Below are 23,162 nucleotides of genomic sequence, written 5' to 3' on the forward strand. Positions count from 1 at the left end.
AAAACCAGATGAATTACTTAGAAATACAGAGTTCTCATCTTACGTATCTGTTTCCTCACTGACTGGCAGCCCTGGCCACAGGTTCCTCTCCGGCCCACTCAGCAGACAGTGGAGGGGCGAGCAAGGAAAACCCAATCGGTCTGTGGGAACTCAGATGCTGTGAGGGACTGGGCGCGGCCGGCGTGCAGACAGGTGCTCCTCGGAGGCTGGCTCACTCTGCCTCCCTCGCCTCCGCTATGGGGACAACCCCTGACACGAGGTGCTGTGTCTGCTGACAGCGCAGGCCCACCACCCACGGGACCAGCTCAGACTCGGGCTGTGGGTCCTGATGGCTCTCCCATGATTGACCACTGACCACGACCAGTGCTCAAACCAGAGGCCGCAGGAGACGACCGGCCATCTTTGTGCAAAAACTCACAAATGTGGCAGTTGGGCTTTGCCTCAGTGATTTCTAAAGGCAACGGTGTGGCTTCGACTTTCTGGAAAAACAAGGCCAAACCAAACTCCCGGGCCTGCTGGTGCCCACATCCCTGGCGGCGGCGCCGGCGGCGTCCTTGGCCCCGGGCCCCGCTCTACCTCACAGAAGGTCAAACATACGCCAACCAGAGAGGAGAAGGCATCGTTTATTCTTCACAGAAAGTAGCATTCTTACATTTATTCAAATTTAAAATTTTTGATTGTTTTACCAACTCGGTGAGCATAGTACATGATCGATCATATGCAGAGCATGTCACAGCACAGCGCAAACCCTTCTAGAACGGCGGCCGGTGCTCAATAATTCTGAGGACCAGAAGCTTCGCGTGACCGAATGTGCTAAGGCCACAGGTCACTCTGAGCGGGCCAGATGCAGAGTCCGGTGAACACGGCCCCAGAACCAGGTGGAGCCGGCTCGGGTTCAAGTGCATTGTCGTGCGGCCCACCCTACGCCATTGTGACTGCGCCAACCGCTGTGGTTTCCCACGGCATTTTAAACCACCCTGCCCTTTGGACAGGCACTGGGAAGCTCAGTTTCGGTTTTCCTTCTTTTTTTTTTTTTTTTTTTTTTCTAACTTCCAGCATTTGTGGGGAAAGCGACATCGGCACAGACAGCTCCCCTGTCCCCCTGGCGCTGGCTGCCTACACCTCCATGCGGAGCAGGGGCGCCCCTCACACTGCCCGTCGGCCTTCCGGGATATCAAGGCTGCCTTTTAAACCACTTAAAACACTATTAAATTCAGAAGCAAACGAGTTTACACAAATACTAACCCAGTACATTTTATTATTAATACACCTTAGATCTGATCTTATACTTTTACCAAAAGGTACTAAAATGTTGGGGAAAATCTATATGATGGACAGATCAATCAAAATAATTCTGAATGAACTTTCTGAAACGACCCTGAGGAGAACATCAAATGGTGTTCACTGGTGCCGGTATATAGAAACTGTGACTTTCTGGAATTACAGAAATATCCAATGTAGCCTTCTGCTGATGGGACTGATGCAAAAAGTTCAGCAGGGTTTTTTGATGTCTCAGATACCTTTAGCTATCTGTGTGAAAGAACTGCCTTTAACTCTCAGAAGAGACTGAATGAATTCTGGCTCAGCGTGTCGAGGCGGCATGTTCAGGGTGGGGACAAAGGGCCAATGGCCCTGTGGGGACCGTTTACGAGGACGTGCCTTTCACACGTGCTCCGGTGAGAGCAGCTCTGGGAAGAGAAGCACCAAGACGCGGACCTGGTCGACTGATGGCTTTAGCAGCCCTGTAATCCCTTCTTTGATGTCCTGGGTCAACGCAATCCTGGTCCCATCAGGGCAACGAGGAGATTATGAGAAAGAATCTCGCTGTGATCTTTCCTGCAAAGGAAACAGCAATAAAATTTATTGCCTGGTCACAACAGAGGAATTCCTGTAAACGAGTACTTGTGGGGCTCTGCCCTCCGCTCTGGAGAGAGGACTATGAGTGGAAGACAGGGTGAGACCCAGGCCACATCTCACAGCCCTGAAAACGGGGTTTACAGCTGAACCGCAGCCATTCGCCTTGCTCACACATGGCTGTGAAAGCCAGCGCTGTAACTTAGGCCTCATTCACAAGACAGACACGAAAGAGAGAGCCTGTTTCAGACCTGCATTCACTCCAGCTGCTTTCAGACAGTCTCAGCGACACCGTGACAGATGCGGGCACTGCCCGCGTCACGCCTGTGCAGCGCTATGCGCATCCTGCCTTCGGGGGTGCAACCTCCTTCCTGAGGAGCCTTACGATTCTACCAACATCCACAACACAGGACCACATACAGATGGACGCCGTGGCTGCCGCTGGGGTCTGGGGGCCGGCGCTGCGGCCTGTCTTCCGGTGAGTAGAGTCCCAGCTCCTGAGCCTCTGGGCACTTAAAAACAGGAAGGCTTTTTGCTCGAGGGCTCGACTCCTGTTCCTGCTGAACTGAGCCAGTGTGTAAAATGAGAACTGATATCAGCTCAGTAGGCACCGGAGGGCGGGTCCAATCGACAGCCCGGAGAAGCAGTGCCTCAGCTGGGAGCTGCTCGGCGTTGTCCGCTGGGGGCTGCAGGAGACACAGAAACCTGGGCTGCAAATATAAGAGAGAGTCATGGTGCTCGGGGAAGTACACAAGGCTCTCCTGTCTGTGAAAGCGCCCGGCCCAGCTCACATGCAACCGACCACTGACATAGTTTTACTCGACTTTTGTGATGCGTTTGGTTTTAGTTTTCTATAAGATTAATTTTTTTGCAGCTTTCAACACATTTGACCTTACAGAGAGAAATCTAGTTAGTAGATTTATGGTTCCGTAGACTTTTGGTATGTTCCTTGCATTCGCGACAGGAGAAAGTGCATCCTCGGGCCGAGCAGGTCTCTCCTCCTCCAGAATCGTGCTCGGCCCCTGAGCTGACCACTCAGCAGTGGCCTCTGCCCCAGCGGCTCCAACTTAACTGTCCCCATCTCACCTTCTCTTCAGGTGCAGAACTTAGCCACTGTGAACAAAGCGGAAACCAGTCACTGTTCACCAATCAGCTAAGCTCTGCACCTCGTCAGAGAGGTCGTCGGCTGGGCTTAATGAAAGGGCCGGTGAGCATCTTCCACGGTTGCTGGCTTCTTCTGCTTCCAGACAAGAGCTACGCGATGTGCCTGTTCTCCAAACTGCAGAGAGAAAGTGACTATGGCTTCTGGAGGAGCAGCCAAGGTCGTGGTTGCGTGGTAATCCCTGGCAATGTGATTTTAATCTTAAGTCACAAATCAGCATGCCAGGAACCCAAGCAGCCAGAGCACTCTGGAGCCACCGTGCCTGCACGCTCACAGCCCACCCGCACGCGCCGGGGTCCTCGGACACGAGGCGATGACACCAGCTCCACACCTGCTGTGCTACCGAGTGGGTTTTACTCTCTTGTTGTTCATTTATTTTAAGTCCTAGACGTATAACTTTTCAAATAAAGGACTCAGAGATAACCATGCAAATGCTGGTGCAGTTCTGGGACGTGACATGAAAAATGCACCGACTAGACTCTGTGGCAAAATTAGTGAAGAGACGGCTGTCCTTGCCTTCAACCCTTAGGGCACAGATTCTAAGTGGTCCAAGGGGTGCGCGCGCATGTGTGTGTGTGTGTGTGGGGGGGGGGAAGTGGCTCTCAGGCTGGGAAGGATCCCCAACTGCTGGAAGTGTAAGTCACTGATCTTCATTGAGAAAGTGGGAGTGGGGGTTGGGGGCATGCACGTGACCCCCCCAGTTCACTTGGAAGGGACAGGAAGATTTCAGAGGGGAGGAGAGAAAACACGGACTCGTCGCCAGGACCAGTCCTCTGCCTGGGGTGAAAAACTCGCGCGTCATGAGAGCCGTGTGCCCGCTGTGGTTCCCACAACTTGGAACACACGGGCGGAGCTGCCTGGTCTGCTCAGCGTCGTTTCACAGACTTCGAGAAACACAAACTCTCCATGAAGTTAAACATCTAAAGAGACATATGATTTATACTGATTACTGTGTGAGGCTGGCAACAAGGCAGCTATGCAACCGCTGTTTTTCAAACTGGCCCGTCTGTGATGAGGACCTGGGGCTGGCCTGGGAGGTGGGGGCGGTCTGCGGAGTGTCTGCCCGCAGCTACCTCGCTACGAGAGGGGCGGTCGCTGCCACTGAGTGCCACCTGTGCCACTACTTCCTCTTCCTGGCACGTGTGGTTCCTCGGCTCTTCTGGAAGAACAGGATCATGCTTTAAAAAACTTTTTCTCTCTTCTCAGTACCAAAGTTCTTTCACGTAAATAAGATACTTAAACATACTAGACGAAAATGGATTTTCTACGGTAAAATATCAGAAGCAAACTAATGTCCAACAATAGGTTAAGAAGGCCAACACAAAACGTTAAATATCCAATAGAACTGTATTCATTCATACAGAAGCTACAGAACATGAAAAATAGCTTGAGATTTGATACTAAGCTTAAAAAAAAAATTACAAAATTAGACATACCCTATTATAGCACGTAAAACTTTGAAGAAAAGCTAAGAAGACACAGAAATGATCATTGTTAGAGCAAAAAAATACACTTATAATCCCACAGTTCTTCTTTAAAACTTTATACACCATTGCTAAATTACTTTTAAAACTCAGAAACCTACATTTAAAACCTAACTGCTAGGATGCAAATCTAGCAGGTCGATTCCAAGCGCCATTAACAGAAGCAGCAACGTAAGGGATTTAGGACCTCCATCGCCAGGCATGCCGAGGCGAGCTTCCGCTCCAGCGCAAGGTAAACGGCAAGCCAGCCCGAGACACGTGGTGCGGAGACGCGGGTGGCACTGTGGCGGGAGGACCTCCTGCCGGCCCCCCTCAGGCAGGCGGGGACACCCTGAAGAACCCCAAGTTCTCGTGAAGCCCAGGGGGACAAAATGTCTGCGTGCAGCGCAGGGTTTGGCGTAACCTGGTAATGCGCCCCCATGTCAGCACTCCCACGGGGCTTCCCAGGCCACCTTCTAACCCGACTCGAGACGTTCTCCTCCCCTGACTTTTTGTTCCTACAAGTAAAAACGGCCAAAACAATGCCCACGAGGAGAGCCATCCCGCCTGGGGTGGGCCGCCTCTGCTTTCTGGTGGCCGCTCACCAGACGAGCGCCGAGGAACTCAGCCTCACGCCGCCGGCAGGCACCCTGCTCTCCAAGGCCACCAGGTCACCCGAGGTGGAGCGGAGGACTGATGCTGTGGGTGCTCTCGGCTCACCATTTGGTTACTGATTTATTTGGCTCCTATGAGAACTCTCTGGTAGAAGCAAACAATGGAGAAAGGAAAGGGAGGGAATTACCTCTTAAAATAACATCTCGGCCACCACCTGAGCTGAGCATCTATCCATCTGCTCCTTGGTCAGCTCAAAGCAGCTTCGGGCAAGCTGCTGCTGCCTGGCATCCTCGCTCACCATCAGCTCCCCGTAGAGATATATGCCCATGGCCTGCGGGGCGGAGGGTGGGCAGAGGGTGTGAGAAAGAAGAAAGCATGTGTCCACACGTGCACAGTCTGTGCTGGTTTCACACAAACTTGCTGGTCTGGAAATTACAAAGATTCTAGAAGAGAAAAGACAGCTGAACAGCTGTACTTTAGGAATCTGACGCTTTCAATCACCATCTCTTTCTTGTTTTCACCGAAACTCCAAGTTCTTACCAGCTCCGTGAACAGAACCCTAGCGATTTAACTGGCGACAAAGCGACGGCACAGGGAACACTTCTCCGGTGACGACATGTCAGGATCGCTCTGGACAGAGACAGAGCGGGCCCGATCACCGCCACCACAGACGCCTGTGCCGCTGAAGCAGGCACTGAGGGGCTGTGCACGTGTCACAAAGACACCGCTCTTCTCCCAGCCAAGTGTGTCCCTGGGCGTGGCTGGGAAATGAAGACCGCTACGCCCCGCGGCAGCCACGGGTGCGGAGGATCACTGCGCCACCCGGCAGAGCTGCCTGCTGCTCCGGCCCAGCCTGACCGAGTGAGTTCCCTCAGCCACCCCACCCCCACGGCGAACACTGGCCCTTCTGTTTCAAACACAATGCTGCAAAGACTCACATCTGTACAACTGGCTGTTGTTAAAACTGTAGGAAAAATGTTCTGGAAGACCAAAAGACCCCTTTGGTTCTGCCTTCTCTCGCTCCAAGCTTAATTATGCCATGGGTTACATTCTGGTGGAGCAAATTAAAAGAAGGATCTCACTGATAGTGCAAGACAAAAACTTGGTCTAGTTGCAGTTCAAAAATTCTTTCCTGAAAAGGCTGAGATCTGGTCACCCTTATTTGGCAAAGACCATGGTTCTAAGTATATTGCAGTTAATTTTGGTTTTCCAAGTAAACCTTGAGCTCCTCTTGCATTTTGTCCTTTTACGCCCTCCCATGTTTCCAAACACCTCCTGCTCTCCTGTGCAAATGTGACATTTCTTCTGGTACAGACGGTACAAAGTCATGTATTTTCCTCTGTGGGAATACCAGGCCCTTACTTGCTGGCAGCCCCCCATATTCGAGCCCTTTCAAAAGTCCTTTTGTTTGCCCTCGCCCCACTCTCCGCCCCAATGAAACACGGCTCCATTCTGTCAGCCCACAGTGCTCGGCAGCGAGCTCGCTCTCGGCACACAGTGGTCCCGCCTGCGGGGACGGGCTGCAGGCCGACTTCCAGCAGCAGACAGAACCCATGGCGCATGCACTGCCATCGACGGCCACGCTGGGACAGGCGTGGGTGGGTGCAGAGATGGCAAGGAGGTCATCCCTGGACGGCCGCGCATGCGCATGCTTCCCGCGGGCCCCCTGGAAGATGACTGCTTTCCCCTGCTGAACGCCGAGGAAAGTTCTCACAGGAAAGACACTCGCCACAGGGGCCTGGCCAGCAGGGGCGGGCACAGTCACAGACTAGACTGTTCAGGCCAACCAGGGCTCTCCCAGTCAATTCCTCACAGATACTTTTTAGATTGGGGCCAGGTGAAGGCACAGACATGGCGGTGCTGTGCTGTCGGCGAGCTTTGCTCGGTAACAGCTATGGGCCACAGCAAGGTCAAACCAAGGGCACCTCGAAGGGGCCTGGTTCAGTGCTAAAGGGGCACCGAGAGAGGGAAAATCAGCTCAAGAGTGGGGTAGGTAAGCTCCTATCCACTTCCGGAAAATCTCCGGAAAATGTTTAAATATTTGTTATAAAAGATGTCTACTACTTGGCCCCTGCGTTAGGCAGACGGGACAGTCAGGGGACAGGATTTAGAGAGCCCTGTCGGCTGAAAAGTGAGACTTACCTGATCCTCCTGAAGGAATCTCTCCACATTTTTGTACGCTTTTGTGTATTTGTGCTTAACAATGAGTTCACACCACCGATGGCGAACCTTAAGAAACGAGAGAAAATCCAGTAAGCAACAAACTCGTAGGTCTTCTTAGCCCAATGAGTTTAATGATCGAGTGGCCTCTGTGTTAGAAAAAGTTACAGTGGTCCCCTCGTCCTCAGGGGATACATTCCAATTCCCCCCAAGCAAAACTTTCTCCTTCACAATTTTACAGAAGGTTCCTTCTTGCCACAGACCTTAGCAACCTCGGTTTATTTTTCCTTTCCTCATTAGAGGTCAAGAACGTTCGCCTTTGCACTTAAAGTAAGTACTTTATGGCTTCTCTTTGGTATATTCAAATTCTCAGTATCACTACTCTTGTGCACTTCTGGGCCATCATTAAGTAAAATTAGGGGGACCTGGACACAAGCACTGTGAGGTATTGAGGCGGCTACTTAGTGACTAAAGGGAGGGGAGTACACACAACATGGAAACACCGGACAAAGGACTGAGTCATGTCCTGGGCGGGAACGAGTGGGATGGAGCGAGATTTCATCATGCTACTCATGACAGCACGCAACATAAAACTTAAGAATTGTTTATTTCTGGAATTTTCCATTTAATGTTTTCAGACTACAGTTGACAGTGAGTAACTGAAACCACAGATAAGGGGGGACTACTGTATTCTTTAAAGTATATTAACAATGTTGATACTTTTAATTTTTAAATTTCATTTTAGATTTCTTTTACAAAGTTCCTTTATAACAGGAGGATGGTTAGTCAACTTTAGGGGAGAAAAGAGCATATTTCAGATAGCTGTTCTGATGTTTTTAAACCCAAATTCGAAAGATAAAGGTAAACACAAAATGTAACTGGGAAATTAAATGCACATCCTAAGGCAGTTGGTGCTGTGCCCTGAGGCAGTTTGCTGTCAATTTTCCGACCACAACTACTTAATTTCCTGAAATAACCAGTATGGTTCAATGCCGTCCATTTTAACAATAAACACAGTAAAGCGGGAAAACACCGCTTTCCACATTCCTGAGAAGACGCAAAGTGTGCCTTCTGAGGAATTTTGGGGTGTCTGCCAGAGCGGAAAGGAAGACCGCCTTGATGCAAGTAGCTCCTGCTGCAGGTTTGTACAACATACTAAAAACAGGCAAGCTAACTCTGGATGCTGTTTAGTAAAGATACACTTTACTGAAGGATAACCAGCAGTTTTTTGCCAGGAACAGCCACCCCACACATACACACAAATACCCCGACAGACAAAATGGAACTGGCTGCCTCTGGTGACAGACGCAGAGTCCCCAGCATCTCTCGACACTTGAGACACACTCTTTATGCGGAAATTCTACCTGAATTTGGTTTTCAGAACCCAGTTTCAGGCCATTTGTTCCTTGCATGGAAGCCCTCTCAGTTACACCCATTTTAGCAGTCTCCATTTCATATTCCACTGTCAGTTCAACACTAGCCATACATGGAAGTGATTATGTGTGTCTGAAATAGCCTCTTTCCATCACTCTTTGTTTTTACTGCCTTTGAAAGAGGGAGACCCTTTAAAGGAATCCATTTGTGGCAACAGTAAAATATAAGCAATTTCATCATTTTGGTTGGGGCCCCTATAAATTATATCACTACCCAGTGACCAGGCCAGGTCTCTCCTTTAATCTGCTCTAAATGGATTTATATGACAACAATTAGGAATGAAGGAAAGGAACAAATCTTTTGGAAAGAATCCTTCCCCAAGGCTAGAGTGCTCCCAGACAGGGTGTTAATTTGGGGACTCTGGTGGCCCTGCCCTTTGCTTGTGGGCAGCCAGGGCCTCTGCACTTGTAAGAACAGAGTACCCAACCAATTTTTACATCCCTGAAGGAATTTCAGAGGCACATGGAAATGAGCTAATAGCCTCAGACCATCACAACAACAAAAGCCACTCAGACTGTTCAGATCTCGAAAGTCTTTCCATCTTTAATAAATTGTTCTTTCCTATACAATCAATAGACATTAACAGCAGATCATAAAAGGGAAAGGGTGGCCCCTGAAATATTATGAGCAGAAAGAACAAGTGAAGAGCTCAGAGAAGCCAGTTCCTCATACCACACCAATCCGAGGAAGACATCAGAAAAACTGGACCCTCACTCGCGCCCTGTGGTCCTAGTGCCAAAAGGCCACGTGGTGGAGAAACCCAAATAGCTCCCTGAGGTGCCTCTCCCTACCCCTTTTGGTTTCTCCCAAGTCACGGTCATCTAAATGCCTCAAACACCACCAGCTCCCGACCTTACCCCAGGGGTGCCTCTTGTTTGCGAGCCCCGAGGGCCACCACACAGGAGAGACAGTCAGGACACCAGGGATGCTGCTCAGTCCCCTGCTCTGGGCCCTGGGAGGAGAGCCTCACTCCTCGTCACAGCTGCACACTGCGAACACAGTCTTGGCACCAACTTTTAGTGTGGTCACATATGGGAAAACTGTCAGCTTGGGAATGTTCGAACGACTTAGATTTACGTGACTTGGGCACACCATGCCTCTGACAATGACTGCCGTTTGCCACTCTAAAACTTGGGGGCAAGTTTATTTTTCAGATTTGAGTTTGAGAATGAAGGATTTAGCTGGTCGTTTTTCCTTCCTGTGCTCTCCTTCATCTTATTCACGCATACAGAAATAACAAAGCATAAATTAAAGCCTATTTCCTAGTAGGATAAGGCCCCAGAGGGGTGGGCAGGGTGGTCCCACCGTGACTGGAAGAAGGCGGCCCAGGACAGCCTAGTGAAAGACGCTCTTTCACAATCAATATGAAGTCAGCATTTCCATTTCTCTTACTGTTAAAAATAGTTTATTGTCACAATTAATAAGAGATCTAGTCTTCTGACCCCTGAAGGCTGACATGGCATCCAGGAAGTACAGACCAACCTCCTTCTCCCCACTTCACGAAGAGCAGAAAAAACAACAAGCCTTTTCACTGCAAAAGAGCTCAACGCATTTCAATATTTTAATGACAGGATGTTTAAAAGACATCAGAGATGCTGTGTGAGGCTGAGGGCCCAACAGATATTTCTTGCTCCAGCGCGGCGTTTTTACTTCCCTTAGTATTCCTCTGAGAAACAAAGAAAAACCCTATTTTATCCTCTAACTTGTTTTTATCGCCTTTGAAATCTGCTTAACCACCTGCCATCATACGGAACGGGGTCTTCTGAAAAGCAGCGGCAAAGTGACGTTTGCCTCAATTTTCCCCAGCAGTATTTCCACAGTGGGCACTAAGGGAACAGCCCCTTAAAAAAATCCTTAACAATCTGTCACATCCTTGTATCAAGCTCCTTTCTCCACTGGCAGTGGAGGAGAGTGGAGTTCTCAGTGCCGGGGAGCACGAGCCAAAAAATTCAGAAGCAGATCTCTTCAAAGAGAGCTGCTTGTTCTGCAGATTTTGCTCTTTTTTATTCTCCAACAGGTTAATTAATGGGGGTAGTGGTCACCTTGTCTTTTTACTTCCAGTGAGATTAAAAGAAACCAAACCAAACACCGCACACGTCCACGACAAGCCTCCACTCCGCCTGCGGCTTCTTGGTTCTGTCCGTTCAGTTCCATCGCCTCATGTGTGCACACAGAGCCCGCGATTCATCAGTCACACTTTAAATGTTCACATTTTATTATATTTCAACTGTGTCTCAATGGAGATGAAAAGATTTAATGACTTTTCAATGGCTCAAATTCACAAAGTCACTCTACACTCTAGAAATCACTGGACGCCTGGAGCCAGCAAACATGTTAGCTGAACACCAGAAACACGGTCAGGTTGGGCAGACGAGAAATAAGGGGCAAGGACGAGAAAGGGCAAGGAGGCAGGGAGAGACGAGGGGCAGAGGCAGGAGGGCAGGAAAAGAGTAAAAGCGCTGGAGAAAATCAGAAGCAGGGCTCTGCAGGCGTGGGAAGAGCAGAGCTGTGGCGCGGGGCGGAGCCTGCTCGCCTCCCGAGCACGCGCCGAGCTTTTCTTCATGGAGTCTTCGGGACAAACAGCAGCTGGACCCGGCCCCACCCCCTGCCAGCCAGGGCCGGGACACGTGCCCCCACCGCGCGCAGCAGTGCTGAGGATTCCATACCATGCATGAATGATTAGCACAGTGTCTGGCACACAAATAAGGTAGGAAGAAGAAGAAAAGGAATTTAGGTCCCCAATTCTTCCCACAAAGTCGCAATGATGTTGTGATATATAATGTGCAGGTACAGGTGTGTACTTATAAATACTTTGGTCTAATACAAATCACTTTGGAATTCTGTTTTCCAAAGTGTTCTGCTCGAGGGACACTGAACAGAAAAAAGATGTGGGTGCTGCCCTCAGGGAACAGGCGGGTTTTAACAGAGCGGTGCTAGGTCACATCATTGCGAATGGAGTCTAGAAGTCTGCAGGTTTCTGAAGTCTCCACAGAAATGAGTGCACAGACATCAGTGCTCTCCCGAGAGTGCCCAAGAATATGACCGGATCTTCAGGGCTGCGTACAGATGGGAGGGTCTTAGAACTGGGGATGGGATGAATAAAGCGTAGGTATGTGGAAGCCAATTCATGTCAGGCCCACATTTAATGACAGAATAAAAACCCCCCAATGAACTATATAACTGCTCCGGGATGGTGGGGCTCCAACCCATAGCACGGATTCCCACCAGGATGACGGTGTGTCTATGGTAACAGGCGTCAGCCATCGGGGAGATGTGAGCAGACATGGGGGACCTGGGTATCCAAAATGTATTTTGGAGAACACAAAAGCACAGGGCTCTGGCTCTAAGGCTGGTGGCTCATTTATTCCAAATACATTCACAGCAGTCAACGCACATATGCATACAACATGCTCATGTGTGCACAGAAACCAAAGTTTCTTTTTTTTATACTTTCGCTATACTCATATAGTCAACACATTGATATAACACACGCACACACGTGTGTGTATCTATGTGTGTGTGTGTGTGTGTGTGTGTGTGTGTGTGTGTATTTTAAATGCTGGTCAGTGACCTACTGAACTGATTTCATGACCTACTGTGTTTGGATACCCCAAACTAAAGGCCTGGGTCTGTCCATCACTGGGCCTGCCAGTTCGGCTCGCTGCTCTAAGCACTCTTCACTGATCCCGCTCCCCTCCATAGGATGGGGGGTTGGAAGAGCTTCAGCCCCTCTGGGCTGCAATGGGAACCCACCGAGGACATCCAGGCAAGTGCTAGGATAGTGATTCACACATAGTAAGTGCTTGTGGGAGTAGCATGTTTCTGGCTTTGGCTACTTCAAAATTCATTATTTACTAAATCTGTAAAAACCTTAGGAGTATTAATTCCAAGAAGTGCGAAATGACAGAGCAAGGTGGCTGTCAGGTGACTGCTGCTGGCTGAAGGTGGCCCTGCGCATGTGTGAGGCACAGTATGTGTGGTAAAAAGGTACCGGTGGGGCTGGGCTCGGGGGGCAGGAAAGGGCTGGACTGAGCCTCAGATTCCCAGCAGAGCACAGGAAGCAGGGGGTGCCACCAAGGAAGGGTCCAGAGGCCTGGGAATTTGTAAAGACAGATGACTCGGCCTTGCACCAACATCTGCCATTTCAAGAAAGTTCTCACTACCTAAAAAGCTCAGCTGAGCTCACTTCTGGGTCAGAAATACACAAGATGAACGGAGCCTCTTCTCTGATTTCCACCAGTGCCTGAAAAATGGCACCTGCCCTGTAGGGTCTCTGTATTCACAAACCATGTCTCAGATTCAGAGGGTAAGTCCTGCGACCTGACAGGTACGTCCGTGGTATAACCATGACCTTAAGCAGAACATGCTGGGCCTCCCTCGCATTAACTGTTCTATCCTGGAGATATCTCGTCCCGAGATATTTTAATGGATCTGGAGCCCATTTCCTACTAGACTCTAGAATGGAGTCAGCAAATGTTTTCTGTCAAAGGCCAGAGAGTGAGCGCTTTTGGTTTTTCAGTCCATTTGGCATCATATCACAAAAGCAGCCCTAGACAATATGTGGAACGAGCATGAAGCATGCAGTCTTCAGATAAAACTTCATTTACAAAGACAGGCTATAGAGTGGACTGGCCCGGCTCCAGTTCACTGGCCCTTGCCCTGGGCTTCCAGTGGCACAGGCAGTGGTTCGCCAGTAAATTTTAACGCCCCGAATCTACCAGCACGACGTCACAGAACCTCATGAGCTGGTTCTGGCCAGTTTCAGCCTTGTCCTGGCAGGAACAGACAGAGTGTTATTGAATTCGGGGCCTTCGAATCCTATCCCTTTCTCTGTGGATTAAATTCCTTCTGCACATGCAAACGTGCTCTGGCATTCCTCCTCCTGAAGCAGAGCATCTCTCCGGCCTACGAGCCCAGCACAAATGCAGACAGAAGGTGCCGCGTGTGGGTAGTGACCCCGACAGTGAGACACAGCCTTCAAGAAGAGTCACCCCTAAGTCAGCTCGCTCCAATTCTGTCCACGCCAACAAGACACCCCTCTGTGAATCGCTACATACCTCGAATCCCATATTTATTAACATTTTACAATTCCCAACGCTCTTTTATAAAAAATTTTATCTCAAAACTTTTTTTCTAATTTCAATTTTGGATTGTTTTTCGTGAAACTACTTCCAAGAAATAAAAATTCTTATGTGGGAATGTGCTCCGTAGCCTGCTTATTATTTAATAATTTTTCAAAGTGGTTTTCGAACTTTTCTTGAACATAATTCTTCTAACGTTTAATACAAATGTAAGCTGGAACTCCAGCATATAAAGACAGATTAAAGAGAAGAACATCAGTGGGTTCTTCAAGCAGTTTAAATAGTCACGTCAGGTAGAAAACGCTGTTAAACAGTAAACTCCTCTGTGGGGCCCTGGGCTCCTTGGGGGTGGAGTTTGAAAACTGGCACCTTACGAAAGCATTACTGTGCCTACGGAACGAATGGAATCGCAGAGGCTGAGCAGACACTGCTATAGGCAGAAGACGACAACTTAGTTCTAGTAACTTCTAATAGCGAATACCCCCGACTTTGTTCTGGCAGCCACTGTGCCATGAACAGAGTACATGAGACAGTCAGAGTCGCAGAGAGGGAATCAACCGTGTTGCTTCTGTCACCGCCATCCTGGAGCCAGGGCCTGATCTGGTGCATACTCACTGCCATGCCTGAAAAGCATCTATGGCTCTTGTAGGTAGCTGCTTCCTTTGCTTTATTTTTAAATGTTTCACAATTATAAACAGGTAACCCTGCACAAATAGAGAACACGATGAATGTGGAATCCTAGCCATTCGGCCAAATTCACTTCTGATCTTTACAACGGCAGCAGTCAGCATGGATATATTGTGTTCTACCGTCTCTCCACTTACCACTGCTGGATACACTAGCTTAGCGCAGCCTGCATTCTTTCACTTAAAAACCCATGACAAGGTATTCCCTTCTGTTAACATATTAGAGCTCCATCACTCCATCACTCCATCACTCTGATGCTGCCAGAAAGTCTGAAGCGTGTCTCAGGAAGTCCCAAACTGTGTTAAGAGCCTTTAGAAGAAGGCTGTGGGGGGCCGGCAGACCAAGGGGACAAAGGTGTCTTCGGTCACATTAGATGGCACCACTGTGGCTGTACCTCATCTACCACACCCACGTTCAGTGGAATGATCTAATAGGTCAGCACCACTTAACTCACCTCTTCGGCCCAGAGCTCATCAGCCCCTCCCCACGACCCCATCAGTCACTCTCTCGCAGTGTCTTGCAATCTCTCCAGCTCACGATGCTCTCGGACACTCGTGTTTCCTTGTTCGCTTGTTCACGTATTTTTTTACACTAAAACATAAGCTTGGTGAAAGCCAGTGCCTGCGCACCTTTAGACCATCTCCCGGCCCTATCTCGATGCCTGGTGCCTAGCACGTGCTTGATAAAAGTTTCTGAATGAATGTACTACTTAAAAAAAAACTCAGAATGCTTTTCAGCTACTCTGAAATTATAATGCACAGTTGGAAGCTGTAAAATGCTTTGAAGAATGCCACCCATCCTATTTATGACAGGAAGCATTCCCCTTTCTTTTCAGTCCTTTTGATTTCAAAATTTACTGTTGAAGGGGAAAGAAATCTGTCCAGGGAACATGATCTGAGAAGCCCATTAAACCTCATTTAGAGTTCCATTTTATATCTGTAAACAGAAAGACCAAGGCTCAGGGCTTTTGTGAGTTAATAAGTCTAACACTGCAATAAACAAACCTGCTTTTTCAATTTGTGTTCTTAAATTAGATTTAACTTTGTTTTAAAAGTGGGTTTACTGCTGGTAAGGGAGCCTGCCTGGCAGCCCAGCAGTGGGAAGGCAGCGCCAAGATGGGCTGCACTTCCAGAGAGCACTGTGTTTAGGGGCCTCTACGATACATCCGTATGTCTTACCTGTTCATTCTCCTGAAAAAAATGAAAATCATCACTGACTACGTAGTTGTCACATGAAGATTCTCAACATTTGTATTTTGATTCTAGGACTTCTCATTTTCTTTCTCACCTTACTCAAGGGACTGCCATCTTAACATATTTCTTTTTACGTACAGGAAATTAAAAGTTGCTCTATTTGCTGTCACAAAGCCAGGTTAATAAATCCCTAGGCCAGGGGTTAAGACTACAAATGAGGCATCAGAGGCCCTAGTCTCTTTTTCAGGGGTTCTTACTAACTTTATTCCAGTCAGTCCCTAAAGCTCTTGTCTATATGTTAACTGTTCATAACTGGTTATAACCAGTTATATCCAGAGCCGCAGCAGCATCCAAAACAGGATCTTCTGAAACTGCTATGAGGATCATCACACTTGACATATACATGGGGAGTGACAGTGAGGGTCAAACGTGATGACACATGTCACCACAAATGGCAAATTCTAACCTTTCCTCCTTCTCCAATGGAGGTACTATTTTATTTAGTAACATTAATTCCATTACATGCAGCTGGCTCCAAAAAGAAAAACTTGGGAACCCATATTGGGTCCGCCTTGACATATGGCACAGTTTGACAGCCTTCCCTATCAAAACCATGCTCCAAACGGCAATACACCAATATGCGATTCTGTAACTAGGAAATAATGCACCCCACCCTTTGTTCTTCATTTTGTTAACAGGTGACACATGGCCTTTGCTGAAAAGGGACTTTTTGCTTAAAAAAGGATTTTCACTGTTGGCAGAAAAGTGACCATGGGTTACTCCTCCGATAATCTCACAAGTGACACAGGTGCCTTCTCTCACTCTCCGCAGAGATGGATGCAGCTGTGGAGGGCCTCGCCAGGTCTGGCAAAAAGACTCGCTCTCTTCTGAGGCGGTTTCGCCATGGCCTTAGTTGTTCCAATCACCTTGCCATGTCAGACACCAGTACCTGCTATTACAGAACACCTGAGCTCGAGGAAATTCATTCTTCAAAAAAAAAAAAAAAGTACTGGGTATTGAGGTGACAGTGGTGAATAAACCAGACAAGCCCTCCTGAAGCTTATAGTTAAGTATAAAGTCTAAGAAAAATTCAGTAAGCCGGCAAGCACAGACTCCTATGTTGGTGATAAATGACAGACATAATGGAAAATGAGGGAAGCGGGGATGGGCCGGAGACGCGGTCAGAAGACTCCCTAAGAGGGGGCCATGCGGACTGGGCCTGAAGGAGGAAAGGACACACGTTACTGGGCAGCGTGTCCTAAGCCCAGTTTCTAGCCATGCCATGTGTTCCATGAAATATCACACCCTCTCTTCCTCTCTCTTCATAATGGCTATTTCTCCCAATATCGTTCCCTTCGGGAGCTAGAGAAATGGACTTTTAAAAATAAACCCCAAGACTTCACTTTAAGAACTAAAACTATAAAACACTTGGAGAAGACATAGGTGTAAATCTTCCACACCTTGAATTAGGTGATGGCTTCCTAGATGATGCCAAAAGCACAAGCAAAAAAAGAAAAAAAAAAATAAGATAAACTGGATTTTATCAAAATTAAGACTTCTGTGTTTCAAGAGACACGATCAAGAAAGTGAAAAGAACACTTTTACAAGTCATATACTTGATAAAGGCCTTGTATCTGAAATATATAAAGAATGACTATACCTCAATAATAAAGACAAATAAACCAATCTAAAAATGAGCAAAACATCTGACGAGACTTTTCTCCAAAGACGTACAAATGGACAATAAAACAATGTTCGAGATGATATTATTAGGGAAAAGGAAATCAAAACCACAATGAGATAGTCCTTCACACCCAATAGGATGGCTAAAATAAAAGACAATAACAAGTGTTAGCAAGAATGAAGAAACACTGGAACCCTCAGACATTCCTGGGGAGAATGTAAAATGGTACACTAACTTTGTAAAAACAGTCTGGCAGTTCCTCAAAAGGTTAAACAGTTATCGTATGCCCCAGCAATTCCACTCCGAGATACAAGCCCAAGAGAAGTGAAAACATATATCCACACAAAAACATGTACACCCATGTGTTCATGCCAGCATTACACATAACAGCCAAAAAGTGGAAACAACCCATCTGTCAACTGGTGAATGAACGGATGCTCTGTACTTATACAACTGAAAATATCTGGTGATTTAAAAAAAAAAAAAAAGAAAAAAGAAAAAAAGAAGTACCGGTACGTGCTGAAACATGGATGATTCCTGAACACAACATGCTAAATGAAGAGCAGCCAGTTACAAAAGTCACATACAGTATGCAATTCCATTTACACGCAAGTCCAGAATAGGCAAATCTACTGAGGCAGGAAGATTAGTGTGGGTGCCTAGGCTGAGGGCAGGGGAGAGATGAGAATGAGAGCTAATACAAGGTTTCTTCTGGGGAGGATGAAAATATTCTACAACTGACTGTGGTGACAGTGCAACTGTGAACATACTAAAAATCCTTGACCCGTACACAGTGTATGAATTATTTCCCATAAAAGTTACTAAAATCAACTCAAGAGTCAGGCTGGGAAAGATGTTTGAGCGAAAGGGTACTATTTTACATAGTCCATTCGTAAGGACGCTACCTGGAGTCCTGGCGGCGGAGCTGACTCGGCCACTGCTCGCTGCCTGGCTGGTGCCCCAGGGCCCGCGGAATTCCTGTGCTGGGCCTGGGCATCTGCTTCTACCCATGATGGGCGAGACCAGCTGGTCTATGGCACACAGTTCCAGGTGTCTCAAGGCTGCAGCAAAGCAACGCGCAGACCAAGTAGCTTAAAATTCATTTATAGTGCCACCTTGTAAGTTCAGTTGATCTTAAAATTTCATACCCTGACATACACACAAAATACCATCATTTGCACACGAAGAGGTGTCTTTTCATTTTTTAAACAATTTGAATCCAGTCTAATTGCTTTCTCCTTGCTATCAGGCACCAGCACAAACATTCCAATGTAAGAGGCACGAACTGCCAGGGAACATGTGGGATCTCGAGAGCGCTGTCCCCTCCCTGCAGGGCTGGCTCGGGGACCACCCTCCAGCTGCTGGCAAACGCTGCCAGAAGAGCTTATCTTATGTGCAGTTTGCGGGCTCCACAGCAACAAGGCCTGAGAAATTGAACTCTCAAATCCTGGAGTACGTGAAACTAGACGGTAGAGAATGGTGGACAGGAAAAGGCACTGGAGGGAAGAGTACCATCTGAAAAGACATTTGAGTACTTTGGGAAAATGAGAACCTCTGTTTTAGGGCGTGTAAAGCACACGTTACATGGGAATATGGTCCGGTTTGCAGCTGTGAAAGAAAATGGCTGTGTTCACAGACAACTGTATGCCTTCTCGGCATGGATGTTAGCGCGGAAATCTAATACAAAAATATGTAAACTATTGACGGAAGTATAAAAAAGCCAGAAGTACCAATAAAACACCACGCGTTGATTTCACCCTTGAGATCTTTAAGACACAATGAACATGAGATGGAGCTGCATTTGCGGCTATACGGAAAGAAGAACATCAGGGCAAAGTGATTTATAACCCCAGAAAATGTGTCTATCTCCCCATCTCGAGAACATCTGTACAGGATGGCGGGGGAGGAGGGAAGGATGGGAGAACATACACAGCCAGAGTACATAAGGCCCCTTAAAGCCTCTACAACAGGACCTGCTGCCGAGTACAGTGGTACAGCGACAGGAGCGAACAGCAAAGAACAATAAGCAACCAGGAGCTTTCCTAATAAAGTCTGACTGAACCTGTAGCTAAAAGCCCACATATTAAATGCTCTTTTCCTTTCATTTACAAATTCTAAATATTATGAATTAATTATAACGGTTTATTTGAAAGAGACTTTTAAGAAAAATCAGGGAGATTTTGCCATCGGTGGCTTATTTTCTTCTTTATCTTCATTATTTAACAAACATCTGACCAGCCCCAACACGCTGCAGCAATTCAAGGTAAATAAACACAACTCCTGGCCTATGGAAATGAGAGGAACAAGAGAGGAATACTGATCTGAGAGACGAGAGTTTTTTTATTTTGTGATTTTAGATCAGCTTTTGAAAAATCCCTTCATCGCAATATAGCAAGGGAGACTTGACTTGTTGCAAGGGTTCCAAGGAACAGTTCTGGGGGCGCTGGACTGAATAACAGAGCAAGCTCCAAGAAAGAAACGCAGAGAGGTATCGTCCCGATTCTGAAGATGCTCTAAAACACTGTTTCGTAAACCGAATAAAACAAAGAATACACAAATATAACTGAAGAATTATATAAGAGCTCTGTTCTTTCCCACATCGTTAAAGGCACATGGTTTTAAAAGACATTAAGACAAAAGCATCTAAAGAAAAATACTCTATGTTTTCAATCCATACCCCAGCAAGCTTCCAAACTCTAGGAAAGGGATTACAAAGCCGTGTTAAAGAGACAGCTGGGCCCCTCACGAGTGCTGTCTTGGCTTTTTAAAAAATGAGTATTAAGTCACACTATTTATAGCTTTCATGCTAAAGTTCAGATTCATCAGCATTTGACCTCTGATTGTAACCTGAGCCTGACCATGTCAAGGGGCCAACAAGCCTGACCCCTGTCCCTGCAAAGAAATTGTGACAAACGGCCTCATACTGAATATGGCACGTGTCAAACTGCCTTTCTGGAAGCTCCCATCCCATCTGGCCCTTTGTATCTTACTTACCCTGAAGAACCACTTCGCTAACTGCCATACACCACTCTGACACTCCGCATGGTTCCTTTTGATGTCCAATCTGAAAATCTGCCTGTGGGCTCCACGATGGTGCCTGACAATACCGGGTGATGACGTGCACGCACCCGGGGCGGCCTCCAGGACGGCGGGAGCAGGAAGAGTAAGAGGCGCAGGCCGCTGGGGCAGCACTGAGACGGGGCGGTGCTCTGGCACCTTTCCCATGTTTGGGCCCCGCGTCCTTACGCGGTCCTCTGGGCCCTGCAGGCGACTCTCACACACTACGATTATGGGGGCTGATGTCAGCGAGGCCGGGTTTTGCTTCTACGCTGCTTTGATTCCGCATCTAGGCGGACCAAAGAGGACAGAGGCACCAAATTCTGTACACGGCATTTGCCTAAGTAGAAACTGGTGAGCTTCCTGAAGTGTCACCGGGGCCCAAGAGATTATACCTCACCTCCTCTCTAAACTCTTCTGTGAGGGAAACAAAACAGAAATGTTTATTTTGTAGCCAGAATATTACCAAAAAGCAACCAAAGGAGAATGGGGAACAAAGCCCCAACACTGGGCACCCTGAACAGAAGGAGTTTTAGCATTACAGGGAATGGGGCAGAATCACAGCGACTGATCAATTTTAGAATTCAGGGACATGATATGTAGCTAAACCTTTATTCTCTATCTTTTAAAATATGCCTCTCTAGAGGTCTGTTAACCACAAAATGCTCTCAGTTCACAGAAACTATGTTTTTGGCTCAAATAAAATTTAAAAATGAGCATCAGAGCTGTCAGACCACTGCATTCCTGAAATCATACCTTCCACCTCTGGATTTCAAATAAATGCTGTGGTGTTTTCAAGCAGTGAGTTCTAACCGACAATGTATTAAAACCCATGTCTTCTCTGCATGTAAAGCCCACCACGGGAGGGGGCCATTTTATGTGGTTTTCAAGGGCTCTTCAGCCAGAGCCAGAAGAAAGGCAGTGATGAGGGAAAAGGCCTGCAAGGTAGATGTTTTTCTATTTGCAATCAACCTTGAAAGTGTCCTTTTCAGAGCAGAATGCAGACAGCTGCTGGCGTGGCTCTCTGTGTACTAGTGGTAAAACAGGTTTGTCCTTACTTACTAATCTGTTTCCTTAGATTTACTTGCTACTACTACTTTAGTTTGCAATTCCTTCTTTTTCTTCCCTCTTAGAGAGTCTGTGTTCACCTCTCCCAAGGTTACCTTCTTTGGAGCCTTGGGAGAGACAAGCTGGCAGAGGGCAGCCTCTCGGTGTTGCTAACCACCTTTCTAGCCACCCCACTACATGCTGTAACCCGCTGTCAGGCACTATCGGATGAGATGAAAAAATTGCCTCTTGTGAATCAGTTACTGCTTTAGACCAATGGTTCTTAATCAGAGTGGCTTTGCCCCCATGAGACATTTGGCAATGTCTGAAGACATTTTTGATTGCCAAAACTGGGGGTAGGATTGACACTGTCACTTCATGGTAAAGACCAGGGATGCTATAATGCACAAGGCAGCCCCCACGACAGAGAACTATCTAGTCCAACATGTCAGTTGTGCTAAGATTAAGAAGCTTTGATTTAGAGCAAGGTCCTCCCACCCCAAAACCCATGAAGCTCCCCTCAAGATCAAGAATTCTTTGACTGGAAGCTTAGGGCCTTCTAATAATAGCTGGGGAGATTATGCTACTTTTTTCTCTCTTTCTCCCTGCCAGTCCTGACAAATTAAAAGAGATTGGCTAAATAACAAAACTGGACTGTTTCACACAAAATGAGATGATGAATCTTGTGTGAACAGAAATTACGTTAAAACCATGGATGTAACAATGTTGTGAAGAAGGGGTTTATGGCTCCATTTTAATCCAGAGGAGATGGAGTTGCAGGAACCTTGGTCACAATCCACAAGGAGGAAGCAGGAGAGCCAGCGAGGACCGTGACATTGTCCAACATTTTTCAAACTGTGGGCTGCAAGCATATGTGTATTATAAACTCAATTTATTGCACCACGACACACATTTTTAAGAAAATAAAATAGAAAATAGAAAATTTAAGAATAAAGATAGCATCATGAAACTTTTTTTAACAGCTGGCTATGGCCAAAAAGTTGGAAAACCAGCAGTCCACGCACTGCTGTGCACACAAGGAAAACGGGGCCCTGGGACCCAAGTCTATTCATTGCGAAGTCAATGCCCGCGACAATACCAGGTGGTTGGTTTGGGTGTTTCATGAGATCAAGACATGGAAGAGCTGCTCATAGGCACATACACAGGTATCATTCTTCTCTTCGCACGGGGTCAGCCATGAGGGTGCAGCACCCCTCCCCGCTCCCCCTGGGGGAGGACTGGAGGGAAGACAGGGACATGATACCCACACGTTCCCACTGCAGCCTAACCTAGGAGGCCTCTTTCTCCTAAGCTAGACCACCAACAGGGTTTCTCTAAATACAGTGAGAGGATGAACCGATGCTGGTAATGGCCTCTCCTAGAAAGCCGATTCTCTGGTTCAACCCACCGGGTGAAACATCAGAGTATCAGAGCAGAGCATGCTACCATGGGCACCTTACTGACGAATGTCCACCACTCCCGATTATGACAGATGAGACAGTGAGTTGCTGTTTCTGAATTTTCCAAAAATTCACTTGAGGTGTGCCTCCAATTTTTAAGTGCTCAACAGTAGTCTACAGAAATAAAGTTGTTTTGTGGGCTCTTGTGGGGAAAATACACAGAGCCAAGTTCCATGGGACTTCACGTCGCTACCATGGAGCAGCTATTTCTAAGGCTTAAGAGACCTGTGAACGAGGGCAGGAAAGTCATTACCCAAAAAAAGAT

General features: G+C 47.4%; 1 protein-coding gene across 8 annotated transcripts in view; it reads right to left on the reverse strand.

Moving 5' to 3' along the window:
• Positions 1-605: 605 nt before the first annotated feature.
• AOPEP (aminopeptidase O (putative)) overlaps positions 606-23,162 on the reverse strand; it is a 311,009-nt gene continuing 288,452 nt past the window's right edge. For 5 of the 8 annotated variants that reach the window (XM_016159455.2, XM_036239158.1, XM_036239157.1 and 2 more), the window contains 3 exons: positions 7,237-7,323; positions 5,282-5,425; positions 606-1,836 (listed from right to left, as the gene is read on the reverse strand). In XM_016159455.2, the coding sequence (XP_016014941.2) occupies positions 5,285-5,425; positions 7,237-7,323 (228 nt within the window). In that variant the 3' untranslated portion in view covers positions 606-1,836; positions 5,282-5,284. The other 3 variants (XM_036239159.1, XM_036239160.1, XR_004956306.1) reach the window with 3 other exon arrangements.

The sequence above is a fragment of the Rousettus aegyptiacus genome, unplaced genomic scaffold (genome assembly GCF_014176215.1).
Source record: "Rousettus aegyptiacus isolate mRouAeg1 unplaced genomic scaffold, mRouAeg1.p scaffold_m13_p_3, whole genome shotgun sequence".
NCBI lineage: Eukaryota > Metazoa > Chordata > Mammalia > Chiroptera > Pteropodidae > Rousettus > Rousettus aegyptiacus.